The sequence below is a fragment of the Neovison vison genome, chromosome 8 (assembly GCF_020171115.1).
Source record: "Neovison vison isolate M4711 chromosome 8, ASM_NN_V1, whole genome shotgun sequence".
NCBI classification, from domain to species: domain Eukaryota; kingdom Metazoa; phylum Chordata; class Mammalia; order Carnivora; family Mustelidae; genus Neogale; species Neogale vison.
Window position 1 is genome coordinate 99,532,725 of NC_058098.1, and position 24,166 is coordinate 99,556,890.

The window sequence follows — 24,166 nt, forward strand, 5'->3', positions numbered from 1 at the left end:
GTTGATTACACATCATACTCTTGCTCTAAAATCTTCTCATAATCCTTCAAAGTGTTACCCTGAAATGTGCTTTCCTTGAAGGCTACAGATGTAAAAAGAAAAAAAAAAGGTAAATAAAATAACAAAGACACAAAGCCACTGTCACAATCTCCTCAGAAAACTCTGGTTGATGCAGCCTTTTCCAAGAACACACCATTGAAACAAGATGTGCTGTTTTCTCCCTGAAGATTAGATACAGGGGAAAGTATCTTAGGGACAATTGCTACTTGGGCAAGGCCACTTTGGTATTTGTCTGAGCAACCAGCTACCTCTCCATGGAGAGTCTTGCTCTGGCCGCAGATATTTCTGGTTCAGCAAGCAGGGTGCAAAGGCAGTTGTGTCTTCTCCCCTAATTGTTTCATCGTGCTGCTTTCAGAATAAGATAATCCTGGACCCCATGACCTTCAGCGAGGCCAGGTTCCGGCCGTCGCTCGAGGAGAGGCTGGAGAGCATCATCAGCGGCGCGGCGCTCATGGCCGACTCGTCCTGCACACGCGACGACCGGCGCGAGAGGATCGTGGCCGAGTGCAACGCCGTCCGGCAGGCGCTCCAGGACCTGCTCAGCGAGTACATGAACAACGTAAGTCCTGGGCTCTCGGGGCTCAAGTCCGGTGGGTTTGGGCACCGACTCGTGGCTTTCAGGAAAGCGTGCGTAGCAGGAAGAGGGGACAGGGGTTCCCTGGAGAGAAATCAGTCCCAGTTGCGGAGGAGTGGACAGCTGCGGAACAGAGGAACCACTTTGGGAGAGTGGTGTCCTGAGCTCGGTCAGAATGCTTTATTAGCCTGGAAGAGCGTGGTGGAAGAGCCTGGTTAGAAAAATTGGGGCTGATTACTTGAATGATTTCATGGTCGTTTTGATGGCTGGTCTCAGATTGAGGTAAGATGGCAGTCGGTGAAAGTTGGATGGTGGATGGAAATGAGGATATAACGAAGTCCTCTTACACAGAGCACTTTTGGAGGCAAGGACCACTGTAGAGCATCTTCATCGTTAAGAAGCATTAATAAGTGTAACAGGTTTTCCAGTGTTTGTGCAGGCTTGGTTGAGGTGGAACTGTTCAAGGGCAGTGAAACTTGGAGGAACTATTGATTGATGTGCAGTTGGGAGTTCTGATGGGAATTCATCTCCAGGTTCTCAAATGGGCATTAGTGGTATCTAGTGATACTGCAGCACCGCCAACAGCTGTCTGTCTTTCCTACACTTATAAGGTGTGACAACTGTTACATACCTGAAAACTACACAAAGAAGATGAAATCCATATTCTTTGTCTTGAAAGGCACTGAATTAGGTTTGTATTGATTTGCTGAATCCAATCAGCTGAAGTGATGTTGGTGTTGTCCAGGGCTTGCAACCTTGAATGATCTGGAGTTCCTCCTGTCCTGGACTCCTGGGCTTGAGACAATTCGGCATATAGTAATAAAATGTAGGTAGAGTGAGGTCTTGACATCACATGTTGAAGGAGTGTTCTGTGTAGTGGTCAGGTAGGGAGTGGGACACTGACCGTCTCACAGCTTTTGAAGCCCAGGCTGGGTCCTTTTAGAACACCAGTAGGCAACACTGAGACAGTGCTGTCAACCCATGTCCTCTCTCCAGCCCAGTCCTTCTTCGCCTCCAGGACCCAGCCCCTAATGACATGGCAGCCCATGGGTCAAACCAGGAGTCAGCATTGACAGGAATGGTGCAGCTCCTGGCAGACTCTTCAGAGAACGTTGATCTAGAAAACAAAAAGATACAGAGTGCCCTACAAACTGAAAACCAAAAATCTCTTTTTACATGAACCTTCAGATTCTTTGATTTGAGAAGATTTGTCCCATTTTCGGCGCACAGAGAATGAGGTGTGGATGTCTCACATGGTGTCCAGCTGCTGATGGGAATTTCTCCATGGGACGCTGGCTGACACAGAGTTTCTGTGATTTTTGGTCTGTGGGTGCTGTGCGGGGTAAAGCTAGAGATGTTGACTGCCATTGTCTCCCAGGCTGAGTGACTCTTTTGAAAAGCAGATTTAACAACAACAACAAAAAAACAATGCTTCTAACATACGGGATCTGTGTGTTTGTTGTTTTTAGCAGAATAGCAGCAGGCTACTTACCTGTATGTGGAATATGGTTTTATATTAAGGCACGCTGGTCTTTCTTTCAAGGAATTATGGCCAAAGAAGGAAGTAGAAACAGCAGCGATCACAGCGATGGTTCAGATATCAATATAAATATTTCTGAAAAAAAGTCTGTTCCTGTGAATTATAATCACAGAACATGATTAAACCAGAGTTGATAGAGATATGACATGTAATTTTCAGTTTGGTGTCTAGAATCCTTTCAAGCAGAAGTTTGCTCTTTCAGTGTAAACTCCTGTAGATCAGCAGACCTGATGGAGTTTTGTATTTTATTGACTCTATGTGCTTATATTTCTGTTCATAACCGTGTGATACAGGAAATGTTTTGTATTTTGTGTTATGAAAACTTGATTTCTGCTTGGCTATGCTTAAATAGGTGGGCTTAGTGCTTCCATTTCAAAGTGTGCAAATGCCATTCACTTTGAACCATCAGGATCAAAGGCTTGAAAGAAAACAACTCCTATTGACTTTTATGTAAACTGTATAACTTCATACTTCTTTGGTGATTTCAAGATAGAATTGGATGCAGTTGTATGAGCTTCATCATCTCTGTCCAGCACCCTCATTTCTCCCGTCAAAATGTCAATTTTTTTATTTTGATATAGCCTACATTGATATAAATCCACATACACATCTCTGCCTTGACTGAAAATTCTGTTGTGTTTCATAGCAACCAATAAGTTAGTCAGTTGTGCCTAGGATGTTTATTATAAGTTTTTTTTTTAAGTTTACAAGCTCTAAGAGTAAATGTATTATCAAGTTATCACTCTGCAGATACTCCTCTTAGTAAGCTAAGCAATATGAGGATAAAGAATTTATTAGATTGAGATGAAAAGTTTTCAAAATGGGCATAACTGACACTTCTGGATTCTGAAAGTTTCCTGATCTTTCCCTAATGAAGATTTGACTTACAAAGTTCACTTGTAAGCAGACGTGTTCTAAAATCATATAAACGCCAAGTGGTATCCACTGCAGGGAGATGGAAATGGGAAGAAGGTCTGTATGCTAAGTGATAAGGGGAGAGTGTCTGCATGGGCCAAAAAACCATATGAGTTACACTGAGCTCAGTAGGTTATCTGTGGCGTGTTAGATTTTCCACAGAAGTATGGAAAAGTTGATGTGTGTGTAACAAAAATTGGGCATCCCAAAGAAACTAGTATGAGAGAAAAGTGCTGTGTGAACAGAGGCGTGTGGCAAAGATTATGATCATAGTGTGGCAGTCGTAGAAAAGAAAAGCTCTGGATGGCCTTGTTTTTTTAAGTTGATGATGTAAGCCCAAGTGAGAAGATTCTTTAAAAAAAACTCCTCCTTTAAATAGAACATCACTATTGCACATAGGGGAAGACTAATAATGGAGAGAGAGAGACTCTTTCTAAAGGATGTGTGGCCTTTGGATGAGTGCCACCAGGGTGGTGGTTGGAGTATTATGTCGAGAACTATAATTAGATCCAAATTATAAGGAAGACATCAACTTTTCTCTGTATCTTACAATTTTAGGCAGTTTTTTTCTCCCTTGTGGAAGTAAAACTTTTTTCGTCAAAAAAACACAAAATACAAAAACCACCCAAAACCCCTTAAAAGTGACCATTTGTTGTGAGAGACAACAATTAAACATGGCATTTTGTTGATAAGGATTTTATGATAGATCTGAATTTAGAATATCCTGTTCATTAGACAGATTTGTATTGTGGGCACTGTTCTAGGCTTCTGGGATATAGAAGGGAACAAAATAGATAAAATTCTCTGTTCTTATGGAGCTTACACTCTAGCTGGGGGAGACAAACATTTGAGCCAGGGTTATCTCGGATGACGGCGAGTGACACAGGGAAATTGAAATCCTGGGAGACAGGGAGCGTGGGGTAGAGCTGTAAATAAGGGTGGCCTGGAAAGGGTTCATTGAGAAAATACTTTTGGTTAAAGACCTTTTGGAGATGGAGCAAAGAGTGCTTGAGGTGGAAGGAGCATGGAGGTTAAGCATTTCATTGTGAACAGGTGCTTGGGGCCCAAAGAACCTTTATGAGGAGGCGATCAAGACTGTTGGGAGTGAATGGCAGCCAGCACGAGACAGGGTATGCAGGTCTACAAAGCGCCAGACTTACCCAAGGCCTTTGCAATGTTGCATGAAATTTGCTTTTCACTTTAATGGCATGGGAGGTCACTGGAAAGTGTTGGGATGAAAGTGCCATGACTGAGGTCCTCAGATAGGACATAGGGGCACAAGAGGGAGAGGGGAGGGGTGCCAAAATAATTCATGAGAGGGTGGTGGCTTGGCTCAAGTGATAACAGTAGAAGTGAAGCCTCAAATTCTAACTGTATTTTAAACAGAATTTGCTTATAAAGTGGCCAGTGAGAAGCATGTATCTGTTTCATGAACACAAAATGGACGGCAGTCTGTGTAAATGGTAGTTAAGGTTGTATCAGCCCCGCTATGGTCTTCAGTTGGTATCTTCAACTGCCTTCACTTGCATGAAAAATTCTGATTTACTCAGATGTAACGGTTTGTAAAGAGCTCACTTGCAATGCTTGGATACTCTGCTAGACAGATTGCATGTGAAAAGGGAGTTAAGTAGAAAATTTTTATTTCAAAGTTGTATCACCCAAAATACCCAACTATGGTTCACATGAGTATAAAAGGCTAGAAAAATATAATACTCCAAGTACTAACCCTCAGTGCAGAACAATAAAGAGATGTGTTAAGCCATTCTTTGTGCACAATTTCGCTATTAGGCCTTGATGGGAATATGTGATAATCAGATATGCCTGGACCTTGTGTGTTGTGCTGTGCAGGCTGGTTCAATTTTACATAAACAGATGGTCTGTGTTGCTCTAAATTGGGGCGTGTGTGTGTGTGTGTTTTAAGACTAATGCAGAACTACCATTTTTATAAACCATCATACAAAGTTTAGCAGTACAGGGGTGCAGAGAATTAAAGGACATACAGTAATAACTTGTTGGTCTCTGATATTTGAAAATGTGGCAGGTTACTTTTAAATTATATTTTTCTAAGTACTTAAAGTGATCTATTTTTACAGAAGATTTGAATCCAATTTTTTTAAAAACCTTTTAAGTGCCTAAGTGGATTCCTGGGGACATTTTGTAAACCCCTAATGTGATGGACGTGTTAAAAGCACTTGAGGACAAATTAATGTAGGAGAATATATCCATATCACAAGTGCCCGAAACATTTTGTAAACCACTAATGTGATGGACCTGTTGAAAGCACATGAGGACAGATTAACGTAGGGAAATATATACGTATCACAAGTGCCCAAAGGATCATTGTCCTATCCTTTGCCATAGAGTGGATTTTATTATTAAGAGGGGTCCTGATGGATCCAGTTTATGAAGGGTGAGATCTGAAATGAGGCCTTAAAACTTCATGTTCAGCCCAGTTGTAGGTCCCATCCTGTACCGAGGCTCAGAAAACCACACTGTTTTAGTAACACATTAAGTGATACCCAGAGCCAAGGGAACTCTGCAAATAGTGGGCTTGTACAGTACACTCTGTTCTTGTTGTTGTTGTCTTGTTTTTTAATGGTGCAAGAGAAATGTGTGTTTATTGTAGATGATAAATAAGAAAAAAAATCATTCACAATATCACCCCTAAAGATTATCATTGTTAGCAAATTTGTATATGTCTTTCTTAGGCTTTTAAACTTACATAGTGATACATTTGTATGCAGAAACACACAGGCATGTTATACCTTGAGTTTTAAAAGATAGACTCACTGTATTTGGCATTTTGTAATCTCTTTTCTTAATGTATTGTGACTATGTTACCATGTCAATAAACATTCTCTAACCTTAGGTGTACTGGTTAACCTAGCATTTTATTATATAAACATGTAATAATTCATTGAGAAGCAATTCATTGTGAGAGTATTTTTTTACAGAATATTGGGAAAGATAAGGAGGGCAGCCTTTTCATGCTGGATGTGTAGAGTGTTATAAGCCCAAAGAATGACTGACAGGCAAGTGGGAAGGCACAGCTTTATAATATATTTGCTTTAAAGGGATCCCTGAGAATTTTGTGCCATGAAACTTTTTTATGTGAAGACATTTTAAATGCCTCTGAGGTTCTATTTTAAATGATCATAGGTGTATTTTTTCTGTATTTTATTGATTTTTTTTCTATCTCAATTTGATTTTTATTTATGAGAGTTTCCCTACGTTGGCTGTATGTAGTACTCCCAAGAGGGGTCTAGGACAACAAATAAAGGGGTTCAGTAGTTGGATTTGGCCTAAGGTCCCTAAGAAGGCCCTGAATGTCTCTAAAGGGAATGCTGTCAATAAGAGAACTTTGTTGTAGAAATTATGATGCCCCCAAATTTCTCCCAGATGGGAAGATAGAAGAAAGACTCAGTAGTTGTTGCCACTTAATAAGGTTAATTGTTAATTAAATGTAAAAATTGTTTCCAGTAGTATCTAGGCTTTCTCATTTCTCTTCTGTTACTTTGTAGAAGAGGGGGGTGAAATTCACAAAAGTCAGCTGGGCTGATTACAAGTGTCTCTACCAGAATGTTTGGCTTAAGATAGAATAGAAAGTAATGCTTAAAAATACTTGTGGACCCTTGTTGATCCAGTGTTCCCTAACCCTCCTCATAAAAGGCCTCCATTTTAAGAGGAAATTGAGAGCTGTTTTAATGGAAGTGGTAGCTCCATTCAAGAGATTGGAGGGGGAGACAAACCATGAGCGACTGTGGACTCTGAGAAACAAACTGAGGGTTTGGGAGGGGAGAGAGATGGGGGGTTGGGTGAGCCTGGTGGTGGGTATTATGGAGGGCACGTATTGCACGGAGCACTGGATGTGGTGCATAAACAGTGAATTTTGGAACACTGAAAAGAAATAAAAATAAAATAAAATAAAATGAGAAGGATTTCTAATACCTCAATTTGATGCCTTTGGTGAGAAGCTTTTCCTTGTCTTTTTCTTATTTGCATGTTTTCTTCTCTTTATACTTTGTGTCTTCAAATGGGTTCAGTGCTCTCATCTCTGAATTTTGAGCTTCAAATTCATCTGTGCAACTGTGCTTCTTCTGTAAAACTTTTGTTCCATGAAGAGATAATTCTCAAATTCCTTTTTTGTAGTTGTACTTCCTGCTCAGACACTGAAAAAGTACAATTAGGTTACCAAACCCTTTTTCTGAGGTCTAAAACTGTCCTTCGAATCCACTCTTGCTAAGAAACATGGTTGGGAAGAGAAGTCATTTGGATGGTGCCTTAGAATTCATCTCAGAATTACCTTGCAATCCCATTTGCCTGGCAAGGCAGTTTCAGTGTAACTGCCAGTGATACGCTGGCACTTATAAGGAGTAACATATATATATATATTTTTATTTTCTTACCGTATTCCTTTTCTAACGCTATCCAACTGAGTTTGCTACAGCAGAATCTCCAGAGCCAAGGGAGTATTAAGGAGTGGTGTGCTGGGCTTCACTTGCTCAGGCACCAGTGGTGGGAGAAGGTAACTCACCAGGGAAAACAGTGAGGATGAGAGAAATTGTGCCATGATTAGATGTCCCACAGAGCATGAGAATATTCTGAGTGGCTCCAGGAGGAGATCGAGACTGGCAGGTGGTTGGTTAAGCACCGGTATGAGTAACATCTAGTCTTTATGGGAATGTGGCAGGTCTCCTGGTCTTAAAGGATCCCGAGTATGGGTCAATTATCTTGGTAGGGGAGTTAGGCCCTTTGAAAAGTACATCACATTATATGCATGTTTGCTCTTGTTATCAGCTCATGACATACAATTAAATGACTTACAGGATCCCAGGACAGATGGGTCTGACTAGATTTCTTTCCTTTGAATCATCAAGGTCAATTCTTAATGCAATCCTACATGCTATTTCTTGGCCAGGAAAGGCCCTTCCTACATGAAACTCTCCCCATTCCCCACTATGGATAGTTTAGCAGAGTTTGCAAGCCTGTGCGTTGTAACTGTCTATACACCCAGGTTCTGATCCCAGTTTTGTCCCATCTCTGTGACATGAACTTAGGCAAGGTAGACTGACTCCGAGCTTCAACTTCGTTGTCTATCAACTGGGTGATAGGCTATACCTACAGGAGTATTCAGAGTTCAGATAAGACAGTGGCAGCCAGAACATTCAGTGTCAAAGGAAAGTCATGTTTGCTTCCTTTTTCTCATCAGTGTTCATATTTCCCGGTTTGATTAACCTCAAACAAAAACCCTATACTGTAAAATTCACTGAGGGCTTTTTGGAGATAAGGAGTGTAACATAAAGGAAAGCATTGCTGGGTGTGCCTGGATGGGGGCTGAGCAGCCAGAGATATGCCTGGCTTTGTGGTCCTGTTTAGGGGCATACTGTGGACAACACTGTTGCCAAGGCTTGGAAACAAATGACAGTCTTTATAAAATGAGCTGATTATTAGAGACCTTGGAGGAAAAAGGACTAAGACTGGCAGTCTAGGAAACCAGAGGGTAAAAAACAAAACAAAACAAAACCAAAAAACCCAGGCCTCTAAACTGGAAGAGGTTGGATGCAGTGCCGTTTGTCTAAGTTAGTAGATGAGGTGCCTGCCTTTTCCTAGCCCTGTAGTGTCTAAGAGAGAAAGACCAAGGTTCTCCCTTAAACATGGGAATATCTCTAGTTTCTGTGGGTCAGGGAGATGGACTAAAATTCTAAGAGTGTAAACATGGGGAAAATGAGTGCTACCTTGTATACATATGGCCCCCATCCTTAGCTCTAAAATATGATTTTGATATTCTTGGTCCTGGAGTTAGAATTTGGACTAGTGGTTAGAGGTAAGAAACTTTTTTGTTAGTGTTTTTCGTGGAACCTCGATTTGCTTCAAAGAGTTCAAAGTAGCTATTGAGGGCATAAATTTTAGGAGTTTGACTGATACCCTGGCAGGCTGAGGGATCTGCTTAGGGCATTTACTTCTACTGGAGCTCCTAACAGTTGGCTGCAATCTACCAGTAAACTTATTACCTGGTTTTGAGATATACCCAGTCAGCACAGATGAAGCCTGCCACCTGGCAGTTTCTTGAGTAGGAAGATTATGGGAAAACAATTTGCCTTGTCTTCAAATGAGGGTTCCCAGGGGGTGCCTGGGTGGCTCAGTCTGTTAAGCATCTGCCTTCAGCTCAGATCATGACCCCAGGGTCCTGGGATCAAGCCCCACATCAAGCTCTCTGCTCAGTAGGGAGCTGCTCCTTCCTCTCCCTCTGCATGTTGCTTCTCCTGCTTGTGCTCTCTCTCTCATATAAATAATTTTTTTAAAATGAGATCTTCAGTATTGGTCCTATAATGAGTTAAGTCTGAGCAGCGAAAGTCACAACTCTGGATACTCAATGTTGACTTTGCTATAGAGGAAAAGAGGTACTAAGCGATACAACCAATCTCTCTTTCTCTCTCTCTCTCTCTCTCCCTCTCCTTCTCTTTCCCTCTCTCTCCCCCTACCTCCCTTCCATCTCTAATTTTTCCTCCCTCATTTTCTTTCTTCTACCACCTGTGTGCCTGGTAGAAATTTTTTTTAACTTTTTAATGCGTGAATGGACTCACAGAAATGTAAGTGAGTTATTCAGAGGCAATAAGTGACAAGAAACAATAAATTAGAGATAGGTCTGCACATTCCTTCTGGCCTAGACTTGGGTTTTAAATGGGACAGTGTATAAAGAGTAGGAGGCAAAAATCTAAGACCCAGCTGGATAGCCAGATTAGGGACCTCAGAATAAGCCTGGATTCTCAGATGATGACTCTATCAAGCCATGATCAAAGAACAGAAAACTTCCCTATAGAGAGAAACAGTGGACATGCATGCTATCTTGGTCTTTAAAGAGCATTGTAAAAAACAAACAAAACAAAACAAACAAAAACCCCAACAAACTTTACACATCACCAAGAATTTATAATCACAGTGTCAAAGAATTTCTATAGATAAGGTTACAAGGAGCAGAAGTTGAGATTCCATAATCTCTAAGGATAAAATGAAACAAATCATCATGAGTGAGAGCTGGCAAAAACAATGAATTACACATCAGACCTACCAGGGCTGAAGGTTGCCAATTAATAGATACAAATTATAAATTGTCTCTAAAGAAACTGAAGAGAGTGTGGAGATATGAGGGAACAAGAGACTGTGAAAATCGACTGTAAGTCCTAGAAGGCAGGACTGGGAGTTGTGTGGTAGAAGAACATGGGCTTATTTGAAGGAGTCGGACAAGAGGGTCCTGGTGGCCACAAGCCTGGGATCACAGGAAAGGAAGAGAGAAGATAATTCAAAGTATCTAGGGCAGTGCTGGCAGTTACCTCCTGAGCAGAGAAGCTGGTTATCTTTTGTAGCAACCCTTTGGTTGGATATCAGTCACATTATTCACAGTGGACTTGTATAAGGAAGAGAAAAGGTCAAATCACAAAGAAAAAAAATATATATCCAATGAAAATAGGAGATGAAAATAACAATCTGCCTTACCAGCAAAATTAAGTCCCATACTTAAAATTCTAGCTAGCTTCTCTCCTTATCAAACACATCCCTTTACCGAGTCCTTGAAAGTTGGTTTTGAATCCTACAAGGTCAATCAATATGACGAGGAAGAGCAAGTAATGCTATGAGACAGTAAGGGGCTGTCTTTGATGTAGTCAATGAGCAGAGACTGTTGACAGAGTTGCCTGCTGAGTCATCAGATTTGACCATCCTAGTGAAGACAGTCTGGACAGCACAATCCATCAATTGATCTTCTTGGGAAAGGCTTTCTGGTATTTCAAGGAGGATCTCTCCGAATTGTCAGGGAAACAGCAGGCTGTGCTCCACCACCAAGCCCATGAGTCTGGAGCAACTATTCCTTTGTGTTTGGGATGGGAGAGGGTGGTGGAGATACGGACATTGGGGAGGCTATGTGCTATGGTGAGTGCTGTGAAGTGTGTAAACCTGGAGATTCACAGACCTGTACCCCTGAGGATAAAAATACATTATATGTTTATTTAAAAAATAAATTAATTAATAAAAAATGGCAGAACTTTTTAATTAAAAAAAAAAAAAGATACGGGAAAAAATCCAGATACCCTGGATTTCTTGTTCCCCAAATGGGTTGTTCCAAAGAGAAGCTCCCAAGAGCCTCTTTTCTTTGGTCTAAGACTGCCTCGGGCCCTTTCTGAAAAGCTGCTCTTGATTCATTCAGGAAGTTGTCAATGAGAACTAAGCATTTCGCTCAGGATGATGCCTCCCTCTGTGTCAGACACCCCAGGTTCTTTGCTGTTTCAGGGACTTTGCACTTAGCATCCTTCTAACTGGAACGTTCTTTCTCAAACCTCTAATGGAGGACTCCTTGTTTTAGCTTGAATATGTTGTTCTTTTTTTTTTTTTTTTTAAAGATTTTATTTATTTGAGAGACAGAGATCACAAGTAGGCAGAGAGGCAGGCAGAGAGAGAAGAAGAAGCAGGCTCCCTGCTGAGCAGAGAGCCCGATGCGGGGCTCGATCCCAGGACCCTGAGATCATGACCTGAGCCGAAGGCAGAGGCTTTAACCTACTGAGCCACCCAGGTGCCCAGGTGCCCCTTGAATATGTTGTTCTTAATCACATGCATGTATTTCTGTTACAGGACCTGCCAGCCTACAAAATTACCGAATCTCTCTGTGTTGTTACTGTCTGCTCCTCCACTGGATTTAAAGCTCCCAGGAGAGGAGTGGTGTCTTGTTCGCAATCCCCAGGATCTAGAGTGTCTAGTCTAGAGGAGTAAATATTTCTGAAATGAATAAATGAATTCTCTTTCATCCTCTAATAATAATGAGGAGGAGGAAGGAAGGGAGGGTAGAGAAAGAAAGAAAAAGATAGCAACACAACCCATATGTTTTGAGTCTGTTGAGTCCCATCTTTTGGAGGAAAATGGTTCATGTTTTCTGTCTGTTCTCCTACCTAGGTCAAACTATAAGTAAAACAGCTAAAGTTAACTGTCCTTGGCTTCTTCATGGCTTATTTTGAAGTGCCCAGACATTTCCCTATAGTTAAAGCTATATTTAAGGCCCTGGCAGAGGCCTAAAATGATCCTACTAAGTATAAGAAGAGATAAAAATGATACAAAACATGCCACTCGCTTGCTTTTCAGTTCAAAGAGCCCCACCAAGCACCTCTCTCCTAATTCTGCCATTTTCAATCTTTCCTCTAGAATGACCTGTTTGGGCATGAGTCCCCCCTCCCCACCACCGTGGGTGTACGTGAGGGGCTGGGAGGAGCTGGGACATTTGAAGGTGTACAGAATTCCACAGGCTGGACTGGGGACTTTGGAAAATACTTAACTACTCGCTTCCTAAAAGGCACAAAAGAGTTTGTATGTGTATCTAAGAGAGAAATCAACGTCAGGAAAGGGTCACAGTTCAGGTTCTGAACCTTACTTAAATGGTATCTGCAGAGACCCAACCTCAGCCTGTGGAACCCTGGCCTCCCAAAGAGGGGGTTGATAATCTCTTTAGCAAGTACCCCAGGTGATTTGTATGAGCAGGTGAGTCAGGGAACCCCTGATGTAATAAATCAGGGGATCACATCAAGAGTTGATTTAATACAGCATGGGCTTAAAATGGGTTTTCTTTTCTGTGAATGGAGATAGGTACTTTTGTAAAAAAGCATCAGGTGAATATTGCCCAGGGAACCTGACTGAGCTACATTTTACTTAGCCTGGACATTTAGGATTTCAGAAGAGACTTGTGAAGCTGGCTAGCTAATCCCTTCTTTGAATTCCTGACCAATAGACAATGGAAGCTGAACCATTACGTCACCTGTGAGCTATTAATCGAAGGGCAGTTGTGTATTTTTTGTTTTGTTGTTGTTGTTGTTTCTTCTCAAAGCTCACCTCCCTCAAATGCACTTCTTGCACACATCTATTCCCCCATTTGTAAAAAAGACAATTCATCATCCTCGGAAGGACTCTGCTCTCGAGCAGTGCCTAATTAAAATATCCAGTCTCACCGATGGTTCAAAATCCTCTTTCTCAACAGCTCCGTTCTTGATTTCAGTGTCTAACTCTGCTGGTCTGGCTGCAGCTGACAGATTTGTCACATCAAGTCCCAGAGCTTAGCCTTTGCCATTTCAATCCCTCGCACTGAACTTCTATTTCAGGGTCTTTTGGTGACTCTTCTGGGGAACTGTTTCCTGGAGGAAGCAATGTTTCACCTCACGGCTCTTGGGATTCTTAAATCTACCTTTGTGTCAGAACCACGTATCAGAAAAGCGTGTACGCTAGGGCCCTTGCAGGCCAAGTTTTCGAGGACATTCTCGTGCCTCCAAACCTATACCAGCTTTGGAATAAGACAGCACTGGGGGATCAAACAACTCGTTCAACATCATTAGACTCAGAGACAGGTGCCATGATTTTCCCTCTCCTCAGTCTTCTGAGGAACATTTTCAAAGTATTATTATTTATCTTCACCCTCCACGTCGCCCGCCTGCACCCCCCGCCATGGCCCAGTGAACACCTTTGCAAGCAGGTATTTGTGTTTCTTTCTCCTTTTCCTTCTGAGGTGCCTCAAGAATACCTCACATAACATTGGCATGTTATATAAATTTCATCTCAACAGGAAAAAAGAAGACAACGTTGGCCTTTTTATTATTCATTCTGCACACTTGAGGTTAGATGGAATCCCTTAAGTGGCCTGCATTGTGGTGGCTAATTTCATACTTTTGATCCCTGCCAAAAAATATAAATGAATAAACAACCTTTGGAAGAGGTGTTTTTCTTTGTATTCGTGAAACATTTAGAAATAAAATTCTGTAAACTTCATCTTATCACAGGTATTTTTTTTTATCTGCATTGGCCTGATTTTATGCTTCTTATCTATTCTGTTGGCTCTTTTTTTCCTCATCTGTTCGTTTTCCTTCTTCATTTGTAAAACCAATAAAACCAGATCTCTCTCTTTTTAAATTTTGTTTTGTTTCTGTTGTTGCTGTTCTTAAGGATTCTGAAAGGATTGCCATCCATTTTCCTAAAGCCCCTGTTTTCTGATTTCAGGCTCTTTAGATGAAAACAAATAGCAAGATATTTGCAAAAAATCAAACGGTTAAGGACATTTTCAGAGTAACACAAATAGAACAAATTGGAATTCAGGTTTCTGGCTTCTTCATTGTTACTCTTTGATTATTTCTTTTGCCTCATGATCTATATTTTAATGGAAATAGATATAATATTGGATTTTTAATATTCTTTTTCCTCTCTTTGAAGCCCTAAATGATGTTTTACTTATGTTTTCCCAAATACTCCTTTAGATCTTTCAGGGTTTGTCACATGGTAGACTCTGGACAATTTTTTTTTTAAATATTTTATTTATTTATTTGACAGAGATCACAAATAGGCAGAGAGGCAGGCAGAGAGAGAGTAGAGGAAGCAGGCTCTCCGCTGAGAAGAGAGCCCGATGTGGGGCTCCATCCCAGGACCTGGGATCATGACCTGAGCCGAAGGCAGATGCTTTAACCCACTGACCACCCAGGCGCCCCTGGACAATTCTCTTTGTAAGCATCTATAGATCCTAGCAGAACCCTGCCAAGACCTCAAATAGAAAGCAGACAGCAGACAGTTGCCTTGTGGGACAGCCACTGGAAGCAGTCATAGAGGAGCCTAAAGGACCTTTGTCGGCAGGAGTATAGGTGTTCAAGGAGCAATTAAATATGATTTTTCCTCCAATGCTGCATACCCTTCTGGCTTCTGTTGCTAGTTGGGGGTTATAGACCTTTTAGGAGACAACAGTAGAGGTGGGAACCATAACATCCAGCTCTGGTTTGTCAACTGGCCCGTAGTTTCCCAGGTGTTCAGTGAGGTGACTCTGCTCTCACCGAGCCATGCCTATCCAAAGAAACACCTTTTATTCTTTTCTGAATATAAACCACTAGTTGCCTACAGCCTGGATAAGGGGAGAGTGTCTGGGGGTCTAACTGCTTTTTAAATGGAATTTCAAGTAGTCATCTTGTTTGCAACCTCCTTTGCCCACCTCCCCCCTTGCCTCCAGAAGAAGCTGATGCCTCAAGGGTCTGGATCTTGGAGGATTTTGCAGTGTGAACTGCGTTGTTCTATGGTTTCTCTATTGCTGGTCTGGGAGTCAGCTTTCTCAGCTGAATGAGTTAGTACATCTCCCTCTGACATTGTTTCAAAATATAGCCATGCTATTTTCCCCTGTTGTCTTTATCTGCAAGGATATATGCCTTTAAAAGAAAATTGCTGCATGGTCCTTTTAATGGGGTTTCAGAAAAGATTGGTGACAAATCGGTGGGCTAAATCTGCCATCTTCAGTCACACCCTTATTTTAAGTAAGATTACAGGTTCCTTCTGTATCTATGTCCAGGGTTCATGTCATTTCGTACCATAATTTGCCCAAGGAGTAACACTGAGCTAATCAAAGCATTTTCAAAGTGAGCTGAGAGCTTTGGATTAAAGTGGAAGGGAAACATAGTCTGTTGGAATAAAAGTTAAAATGGGAGAATCTATTTGATCAAGGTACTCTGTTGTGTTCCTGTGTCCATACTATTTCTAACCAAAGCATAATAGACAGTGGTTTGAATTTAGACCTTGAAGAAGGTAATGGTTGTGAATACTGATCTTACTGTTTATGTAAGGTAATTCTAGAAGCAGAACGTTTATCACATGATAGCAAAAAAATTCTTCAGAAACTTTGATTGTTTTTAAGTCTACTTGATGCTGTCTTCCTCTTAGTTACTGACTGATAACAGTGGTACAATTGACATTATCCTATGATCCATACCACTGTGTTAAGGGAGAATAGAGATCAATGTTATCATCTCAATCATTTTTTTTTTTTTTTTTAGAATTTGGTGATTTTCAGAGTCTCTCCCAAAATAATGAGAGCCACAAACTTTATTCATTGAAATGTCTTTGTAAATGGAGTATTCTTGTAAATTCCTTTGTTTTTTAAAGGTTACTTTAAGTCTGTTAAATTTACCTTGTGAATCATTAGCTGTTTTCCCCCTGTGGTATTATTTCGTATCTGACTCTGGCACTTCCATTTTTATATCCTTAGAACTTTTATCAGGCATATGACTGAATGATTTGATTTATAAACAGCCACGTTGAAATTTCTGTCAATTCCTATTGTTATAAAAATTTATACCCAGTTGCCAAAGACAGTGATAAGAAGAGACATAGGATATTTAACATTCCAGACAGCTATTAGGGAAGCCCTTGTGATTTATTCCTAATACATCGTGATTATTAGCATGACACCTGATGAAATTTTTCTTGCAATATAAGCACACCCACCGAATAATTCTCACTAAACCAAAGTCTGTTTGCTAGGAAATCACTTGTAGCTTAGCTTAACATATGTCTATAGGTTTAAAGAGTAAGGAAAAAATAAGTTGGTTTATTAGTTTTGAGACAGCATTTCCTGGAGACCTAGATTCTTCAGGTTCCCCAGTAGTGAGTGAGGAGAATATAGAAACAAGTGTGACTCTCATTCCTCCTACCCTCGTATCTGCATCTTCTTTAGCACTCCTGATGCTAATTGAATTAAATATTTAGTTTTCATATAAAATTTCACTTGAAAAAAAATTCCTCTTGGCAAGACAGATTTTGAAAATTAATGATGTACTATATACCCCTAAGACTTTTGTCTGAAGTAACCAGATAATTGACAGGAAAGTTAATTGTAAGGCATCAATTATTTAGCATCAATTATCTGACCAATCTGTGATTATATGATAGATTTTAAGATTTTGATAATACAGAAAGGCTCAGCTCTTTGCACTTAGGCCGACCTGCTCTGAAATATCCAGATAAGTACAAAGGATGAGCTTTTTACCACTTTCTAAGCTATCAGTTTCATTGTATACATTTTACCCAAACAAGTGAGAATAGGTTTGGCAACATCTCTGTCTCTGCTCTGAGCTTTCTTGCAGCCCCTGGTCCAACATGCTGCTCCTGGGAGCCTCTCTCATCACTCCCCACAGACTCTCTGCCGTGCCCTTCAGGCCAAGAAGAGCACTCTGATTACTAGGTGTGATGTCAGATCTCTCAGCAAGAGAGATCTCATCATTTTCATTATTTTCTTTAGAAACTGTCATGATTTGCAGTTTTTAGAATAACATAAACATAATATTTGCAGCAGAAGTAAGTTAGAATGTTCTAAAATATCTCCATAAAACATTTTATTTTCTTTATAGTGTATCATTTTCTTCCCTGATAGCTACAGATGAATTGGAGACCTTTTCCTACAACTGTAATGATATATTGAATTATACCAATGCAGTTTAGCAGAACTAATGCTTACTCACTTGCTGGGTAAATCAATCTGTTCATTTTCTGTAACACAAAAAAGAAATGATAATGAATAAACTTGGGGATAATGTTTTAAATTTATATAAAGTTATCATAGTAATAGAAAATAAACTTGCTGTAGGGCTACTTTCTGGCAGGGTGAGGGAAATTTTATTTCTTTAGAAATTTTTAAAAACAAATTTAGAATTGAGCATCTTAAACTGGAAAGAATATCAACAATTTATTGAGTATCTGTTAATCTTTTAGGAGTTACTTGATACAAGAGTTCAGAGCGATGGGCAGTAGAATGAACCGGTGACTTACTTTGGAGCTCTTTAGTATTTTGAGACTATGAAGTCCCTTCCAGCAAACAATAATAAATAGATAGCAAGATGGGTTTGGAGAAGGACAACTGGGTCAAGGTCCTGAAATATTGATGCTAAAGGAGGCACTTGAGCTGTTTGGAAGTCATGTACGAACAAGAGACATCAGAAAAAGGGTACTTAAGTATGAGGGATGATAATCAAATAAAATTCGACGCACAAATGTGTGTGGTACCTTCTGAGCACTATGAGTAAGTCTGCTTGATTAGATTAAAGGACTTGAAATAGAGGGAAAAAAAGAGTTGGCAAAGGAAGGTCAACCTTAGATTGCAGACAACTAGAATTCCAAACTGAGAAGCACATGCTTTATTGCAGTAGACAGCTGTTCACTGCAAGTTTTTCGGTGTGGGGTGGGAGTGGTACTGGGTCACGTATCCAGCGTTGAGGAACAGCCATCCTGCCTACAGCACAGAGTAGCTTCTGAGAGTGTACACCGGAGATCGGAGGCCTGGAGACATGCAAGTGGCCTCCTAGGGAAGTCCAGCCAGAAAGTGAGGGAGGTAGGGACAATACTGGGGAGTGAAATGGAGGAAAACACATTTAAAGAGAAGGGCTAAAAGTAACTAAATGACTACTTTTGTTTTGCTCTTTGTTTTGTTTTTTTGTTTTGTTTTGTTTTTTAAGTGGAGAATAGGGGAGAAAATAAAACCATTGCTTTTATATTCTCTTGAGACATATTATTGTTCATTTAACTAGCAGTTCTCTAAGTTGGGAGTGATCAGATTCATTGACAGTATTATTCCCTTCTCACACACAAAAACAACAAAAGATAAAAAATGTTTAACAGTGTTTAAAAGTCTGCCAGATACTTGATTGACTGTATGGCATTACTGTATAAATAAGTGTTTTTTCTTCTCTTTTTTTATATTCACACAGCAGACCATTAGTGTGTTTGATTTAGCATTTATGGCTGCCAAAAACTCATGATATCAAGTGTGTTGCAGCCCCTTCGAGTCCTGGCTTTGCATCTCACACCTCATGGTCCACGTACAGGCTTGGTCTCTTGGCCAAGGGCTAATCTGGAGAGCAGGCCTGGCAAAGGACCCAGTATCTGCCTCTCAGGTGGTCATTCTTGGTGCAACATATGGGGTGTGAGTTTCAAAATGTTAGATTAAAAATGAAAAACATTATGTCTTTGGGAAAATTGGCTTTTAAAAAAATAAATACCTGGCTTTGTCTTGGGTTCATTGAATCTGAATGGGTTATTTAACTTGCCCAGATATATTTTAATTGTACATCTAAAATTGCATATTAGAAGAGGATTGTGAGTGTGGGATTTCACAAAGATCTCAGACATACCCCTTAAGAAACTCAAGGATCTCCCCCAAGATTATGTGCTACTTGGAGTCCTCCTTTTGGTAGTCTCTGCCCTGTGACAGCTGTGGTTTGAACTGTCATGCAGTTAATTTAAGCAAGGTGATATTTCTATTAGTCAACAGTGTTCAGATATTTATTTGGCATCCACTATGAGCAAATCACTCTTCTGGATACTATGAGGGACACAAAGTTGAATAGAAGACCCACTATGTATAACTTCAAGGATATTATATTTTGTAAAGTCCAGGAATACACTACTCTCTTCTTATCTCTGATTTCAAATAGCTACATTTTGAATAAATGTTTTTAAAGATTTTATTTATTTTATTTATTTGACAGAGAGAGAGATCACAAGTAGGCAGAGAGGCGGGGGGGGGTGGGGGAAGCAGGCTCCTCGTTCCCCCCCAAGAAGAGAGCCTGATGCGGGCTCAATCCCAGGACCCAGGGATCTTGACCTGAGCCGAAGGCAGAGGCTTAACCAAGTCAGCCACCCAGGTGCCCCTCAAATAGCTACATTTTTGAACATGGTGGTAATTTATGGCATGAAAAATAAAATGTTATGATGATTAAGATGAATCTGATTCAAATGAAATTTAATACATTATTATCTAAGAAGGAGAGTATTATCTACCATAGGAAAACTGATAGATGGGCCCGATTTCCAGTCAGCCTGAGGCCCATTTCATCTGGCTTTGGTGATAGACATGGAGCTCATGAACCAGCTTCATGTATATGCAGACATATTTGGTAGGGTCAGCCCCTCAGTGAGGTTTGAGATCTCACTGGGAAATTCTCTTCTTCCCTTGATTTATTATCAAGTGATGTAGTCCAACCAGTGCTGAAAAAATCACGGTGGTAGCATAATCCTTACCTTGGGGTATCTATTGTCTCTCTCATAGTAATAACAGACAAGATTATAGACCACATCATTAACGGGATGACTTGTAATAAGTTCATAGATAGAAAATATGTTGTTACTACAACCCTATATGGATTTATTGACGACAAGGGGAACCTCGTTTTGTTTTGACGAGGCAATGCGATGGGCGTTAGGAGGCGAGCAAATCCTTTAAAACATTTTCAGTGTCCTTCTGGGCATTTTGGTATGTTAGAAACTGTGAATGGCTAGAAAATTGATTCCAGAGAAGAATGTATGGTAGTGATCTTCACCAAGTAAAGATCTTCACCAAGTAAAGAATGTATGGTAGTGATCTTCACCAAGTAAAGATCTTCACCAAGTAAAGAATGTATGGTAGTGATCTTCACCAAGTAAATCTAGTACATTCTCTCACTGGATGGTGCACTGCGCGGAAACACACGGGCCTTGAGCAGGGACACCGTGACGAGAGAGATTCAGATGGGAGGCTGACCTTTAAGGTTTCTTCCGGATCTGAAGTTACCACTTCCATGATTTTGTAGAGATGTATCTGTGGGAATGAGGTTGGCTCCACCATCATTAAGGCAACGTATTTGTCCCTTGATTGCCACTTGTCTGGTTTTTCTTCTACAGGAGACTACTTTGAAAAATGAGAGGAAACTTTGGGCTCTGAAGTAATCAGAATGGAAATGATATTCAGCTCCACATTCCTTATTCATCAGTTCTTGACAGAACAATTCTGCAGCGTATCTAGCATCTGGCTGAGTTAAGGGCTTAGGTAGAAGGAACCTGGCTTAGATTTAGCCGAGAGGAGAACAGTTCTTCCTTGCCATGAGAGATCGTGTGATTGCCAGCCACATCTTCCTTCCCAGGGAAGATTTTCTGACGTAGTCTTTGCTGACACAACTTGAAGTTCTCCGAGATGTGCCTCTGTTCCTGGGGATAGTAGAGATTACAAGGTGCTGGTGCATCTGGAGGAACATGGACGTCTAGTCAGATATGGATTTCATTATTATGAACCCTTCATGCCTGGACACCCATTTTGGATTTCTGGCATGTACTTTGAGTTTGGCCACTACCATAGACGTTTTAGAGGCCAAAGGGCATTTGACTATTAATTAGTGGTAAAAGTTTCAAGGCACGTTTTCTCCAGAGTCTATACTGGCAATCTATTTTCTGAGGTTGCCACCAGAAAAAGGATTCGATCCTCTCAAGACCTTCCTCACATGGGTCATTTCCTTTAGGAAGATCAACTCTAGTATGGTTGTTTTTCAAGCATCAAATTAAGGAATAGTTTATTATTATTATTTTTAAATATGACCCATGTTCTCATTGAAGGTAGAACTAGACAGGTCTTTGCAACATCCCTGACCTGTTATGAATCTCACAGTGGTAAATATCCCTTAAAGCAAATTTTAACTCCTGTTTTCTGACAGAGCAGTTTAGACTTGGAATTTGCCTCTGCATTCAACCTTCATGTGGTTTGACTTGTTAATTACAAAAATAATATATGTTTTTTTAAAAGATTTTATTTATTTATTTGACAGACAGAGATCACAAGTAGGCAGAGAGGCAGGCAGAGAGAGAGGGGGAAGCAGGTGCCCCGCTGAGCAGAGAGCCCGATGCGGGGCTCGATCCCAGGACCCTGGGATCATGACCTGAACTGAAGGCAGAGGCTTTCACCCACTGAGCAACCCAGGCGCCCCAGTAATATATGGTTTTTAAAATTTTAGGTGATTTGGGTCACATCTTTTTTAAGTATGAGATTGAGTTAGTGATTTTAATGTCTTGCACCATGCAGTCCTTTGCATTTGCATATGGCTTTAATAGTGCGTGGAAGACCTTGTAGATTTCCATCTCTCCAGTAAGTTGTGAAGAATATATTTCTTAATTAGTTTGTGCCAGCATTCCTCAAAGTGTCATCTGAGAACCAGTACTAGTTCATAAATTATTACTAGTTCACAAGATAAGTACAAAAATTACCAGCATTTAGAAACTTTTTATAACATTTTTACTTTGTCATAACAAATTAGTAGAATTTTATGAAAGGTAACCAGTCTGCAGTGGATTGGAATTAGAGAGAAAAAAGTGCTTCTCACCCCAGATAGTTGGGGCAGGGGGAGGTACTGGCTATACCTTTCAGATAGTATTGAAAGAGGAAAAATGGGCAAGCAACTTCAAAAAGACCAACAGGTGTTCCCAAAGCAATATAGGTAAGCAAGTTCAGCTTAATGCTTTCCAAGGTTCCTAATCCAAATATTGAGGATCTCTTATATATTGCCAGGCCTCAGAATCCCTCTCTCCTTACCCTGTCACAGTGCCAAAACTCCTCACTGCTCATCTTTTAGCAAGAATGGTTGTGTCTGGAAGTCACTATTTAATATGCATGCTGTCTGGAATTGCCTATTTCCCCCTCTCTCACACATGTGACTCTTTCATGAGGTTGGTTCACAGAGCTGAGGATCTCGGGGTGCATTCACATCCAACAGGTCCTGGGGCTACGAGCACTATCTACTTAGGGTCAAACGAAAGGAAGCCACACTACTGCACAACCAGATTGCCAAGTACTGGCAACACAAGCTATCTAGGACTGGCCTTCCTGGCCACCTTCTAACTCCTGCATCCTTCCCTGCTCTGAAAGGATACCGTCTTATGGTGGTTTTAGAATGAAGGGAGAGCACAGAAAGAAAGGAGAAGAAATGGTTGGAAGGAAAAGAGAAGCAGAAGGAGAAAGCTAGTGTAGGGTATGGAAAAGGGAACCCTGAGTAAACTTGGTATTCAAGAATATATGAAAAGCCTAAAACCTTTAAGATTTTATCTTCTAGACATGGACACCTCTCAGCCATGTATCTTGAAGCATTTGTGAGTGAGATTCTTTACTTTTCCATGTTTTCTGAATTCTGGAGCAATGGAATTTAACCTTGAGTTTTGGTACTTGGTTTTAAAATATCGTTCCAGCCTGAATGGTTGGTTTAAATGGTCCACTTACAGAATTACACTCTGTCTATGGACACTGCAGACCATACAACTTATAATTTTAAAATAATCTCAATACTGAATGCAAGTGATGTGCATTTCACTTGATTGTTGGTTCAAGATTACACAAGGCTATGTGAGTTTGAACCAGGCCCCTTTTTTTAAAAAATATTTTATTTATTTATTTGACAGAGATCACAAGTAGGCAGAGAGGCAGGCAGAGAGAGAGAGGAGGAAGCAGGATCCCTGCTGAGCAGAGAGCCCGATGCGGGGCTCCATCCCAGGACCCTGGGATCATGACCTGAGCGAAAGACAGAGGCTTTAACCCACTGAGCCACCCAGGTGCCCCAGCCCTTTTTAATAGAATATTAAAAAACTGGATCCTCAAACGTTTCATTAGACACACTGAATTACAGATGCGATGCATCACTCTGTCCTCATCCTGTTACCTTTACCATCTCACTTTATATTTCCTGCTATGCACGAAAGGCCTCTCTCTTTTTTTTTTTTTTTTAAAGATTTTATTTATTTATTTGACAGACAGAGATCACAAGTAGGCAGAGAGGCAGGCAGAGAGAGAGAGGAGGAAGCGGGCTCTAGCGGGCTCCCTGCTGAGCAGAGAGCCCGTTGCGGGGCTCGATCCCAGGATCCTGGGATCATGACCTGAGCCGAAGGCAGAGACTTTAACCCACTGAGCCACCCAGGCGCCCCCGAAAGGCCTCTCTTGATGCCCAAAGGCATTTGTGGGGGAATGAACCCACTGTCATGGCGGGCACCGATTCCTAGGAAGGAGCGTTTCACTGGTCATTTCTCTGCTATTTTTTCTGTAGACAGATTATTTCAGACGGGTTCTCTGCTACCAAAGAGGATTTCAGGCATGTACTTTTGGCTAGCCCGACTTAGAGATTTTTCCTTCCGGATGTCATCAGTAATTACAGTGCTCTTGTCTCACTTTATAGGGCTTTTGATTTCTGGATTAGCATCACTGCCAACATGACCATCATCGTATTTATTAAATAATGTCCATGACAGATGGGTAGACATTTTACCCCATATATCATAGATTCAAGGGCGTGATATAAAATAGGGTTGTGGGGAGGGAACTGACATATTATATGCCAGGAATGCTACATGTTCTTACATTTGACTTTCCCGGGAATGCCTGTTAGGCTGGGACTTTTATCTTTGTTTTTTAAATAAGAAAATTGAATTTCATAGAGCTTACACCACAGCCTAAACAGTGAGACTGA

General features: G+C 40.8%; 1 protein-coding gene across 6 annotated transcripts in view; it reads left to right on the forward strand.

Moving 5' to 3' along the window:
* The window catches only part of CTNNA2 (catenin alpha 2), a 1,151,183-nt gene that overhangs the window by 411,540 nt on the left and 715,477 nt on the right, over positions 1-24,166 (forward strand). For all 6 annotated transcript variants that reach the window (XM_044261515.1, XM_044261516.1, XM_044261517.1 and 3 more), the window contains one exon: positions 416-619. In XM_044261515.1, the coding sequence (XP_044117450.1) occupies positions 416-619 (204 nt within the window). The remainder of the gene's footprint in view (positions 1-415; positions 620-24,166) is intronic.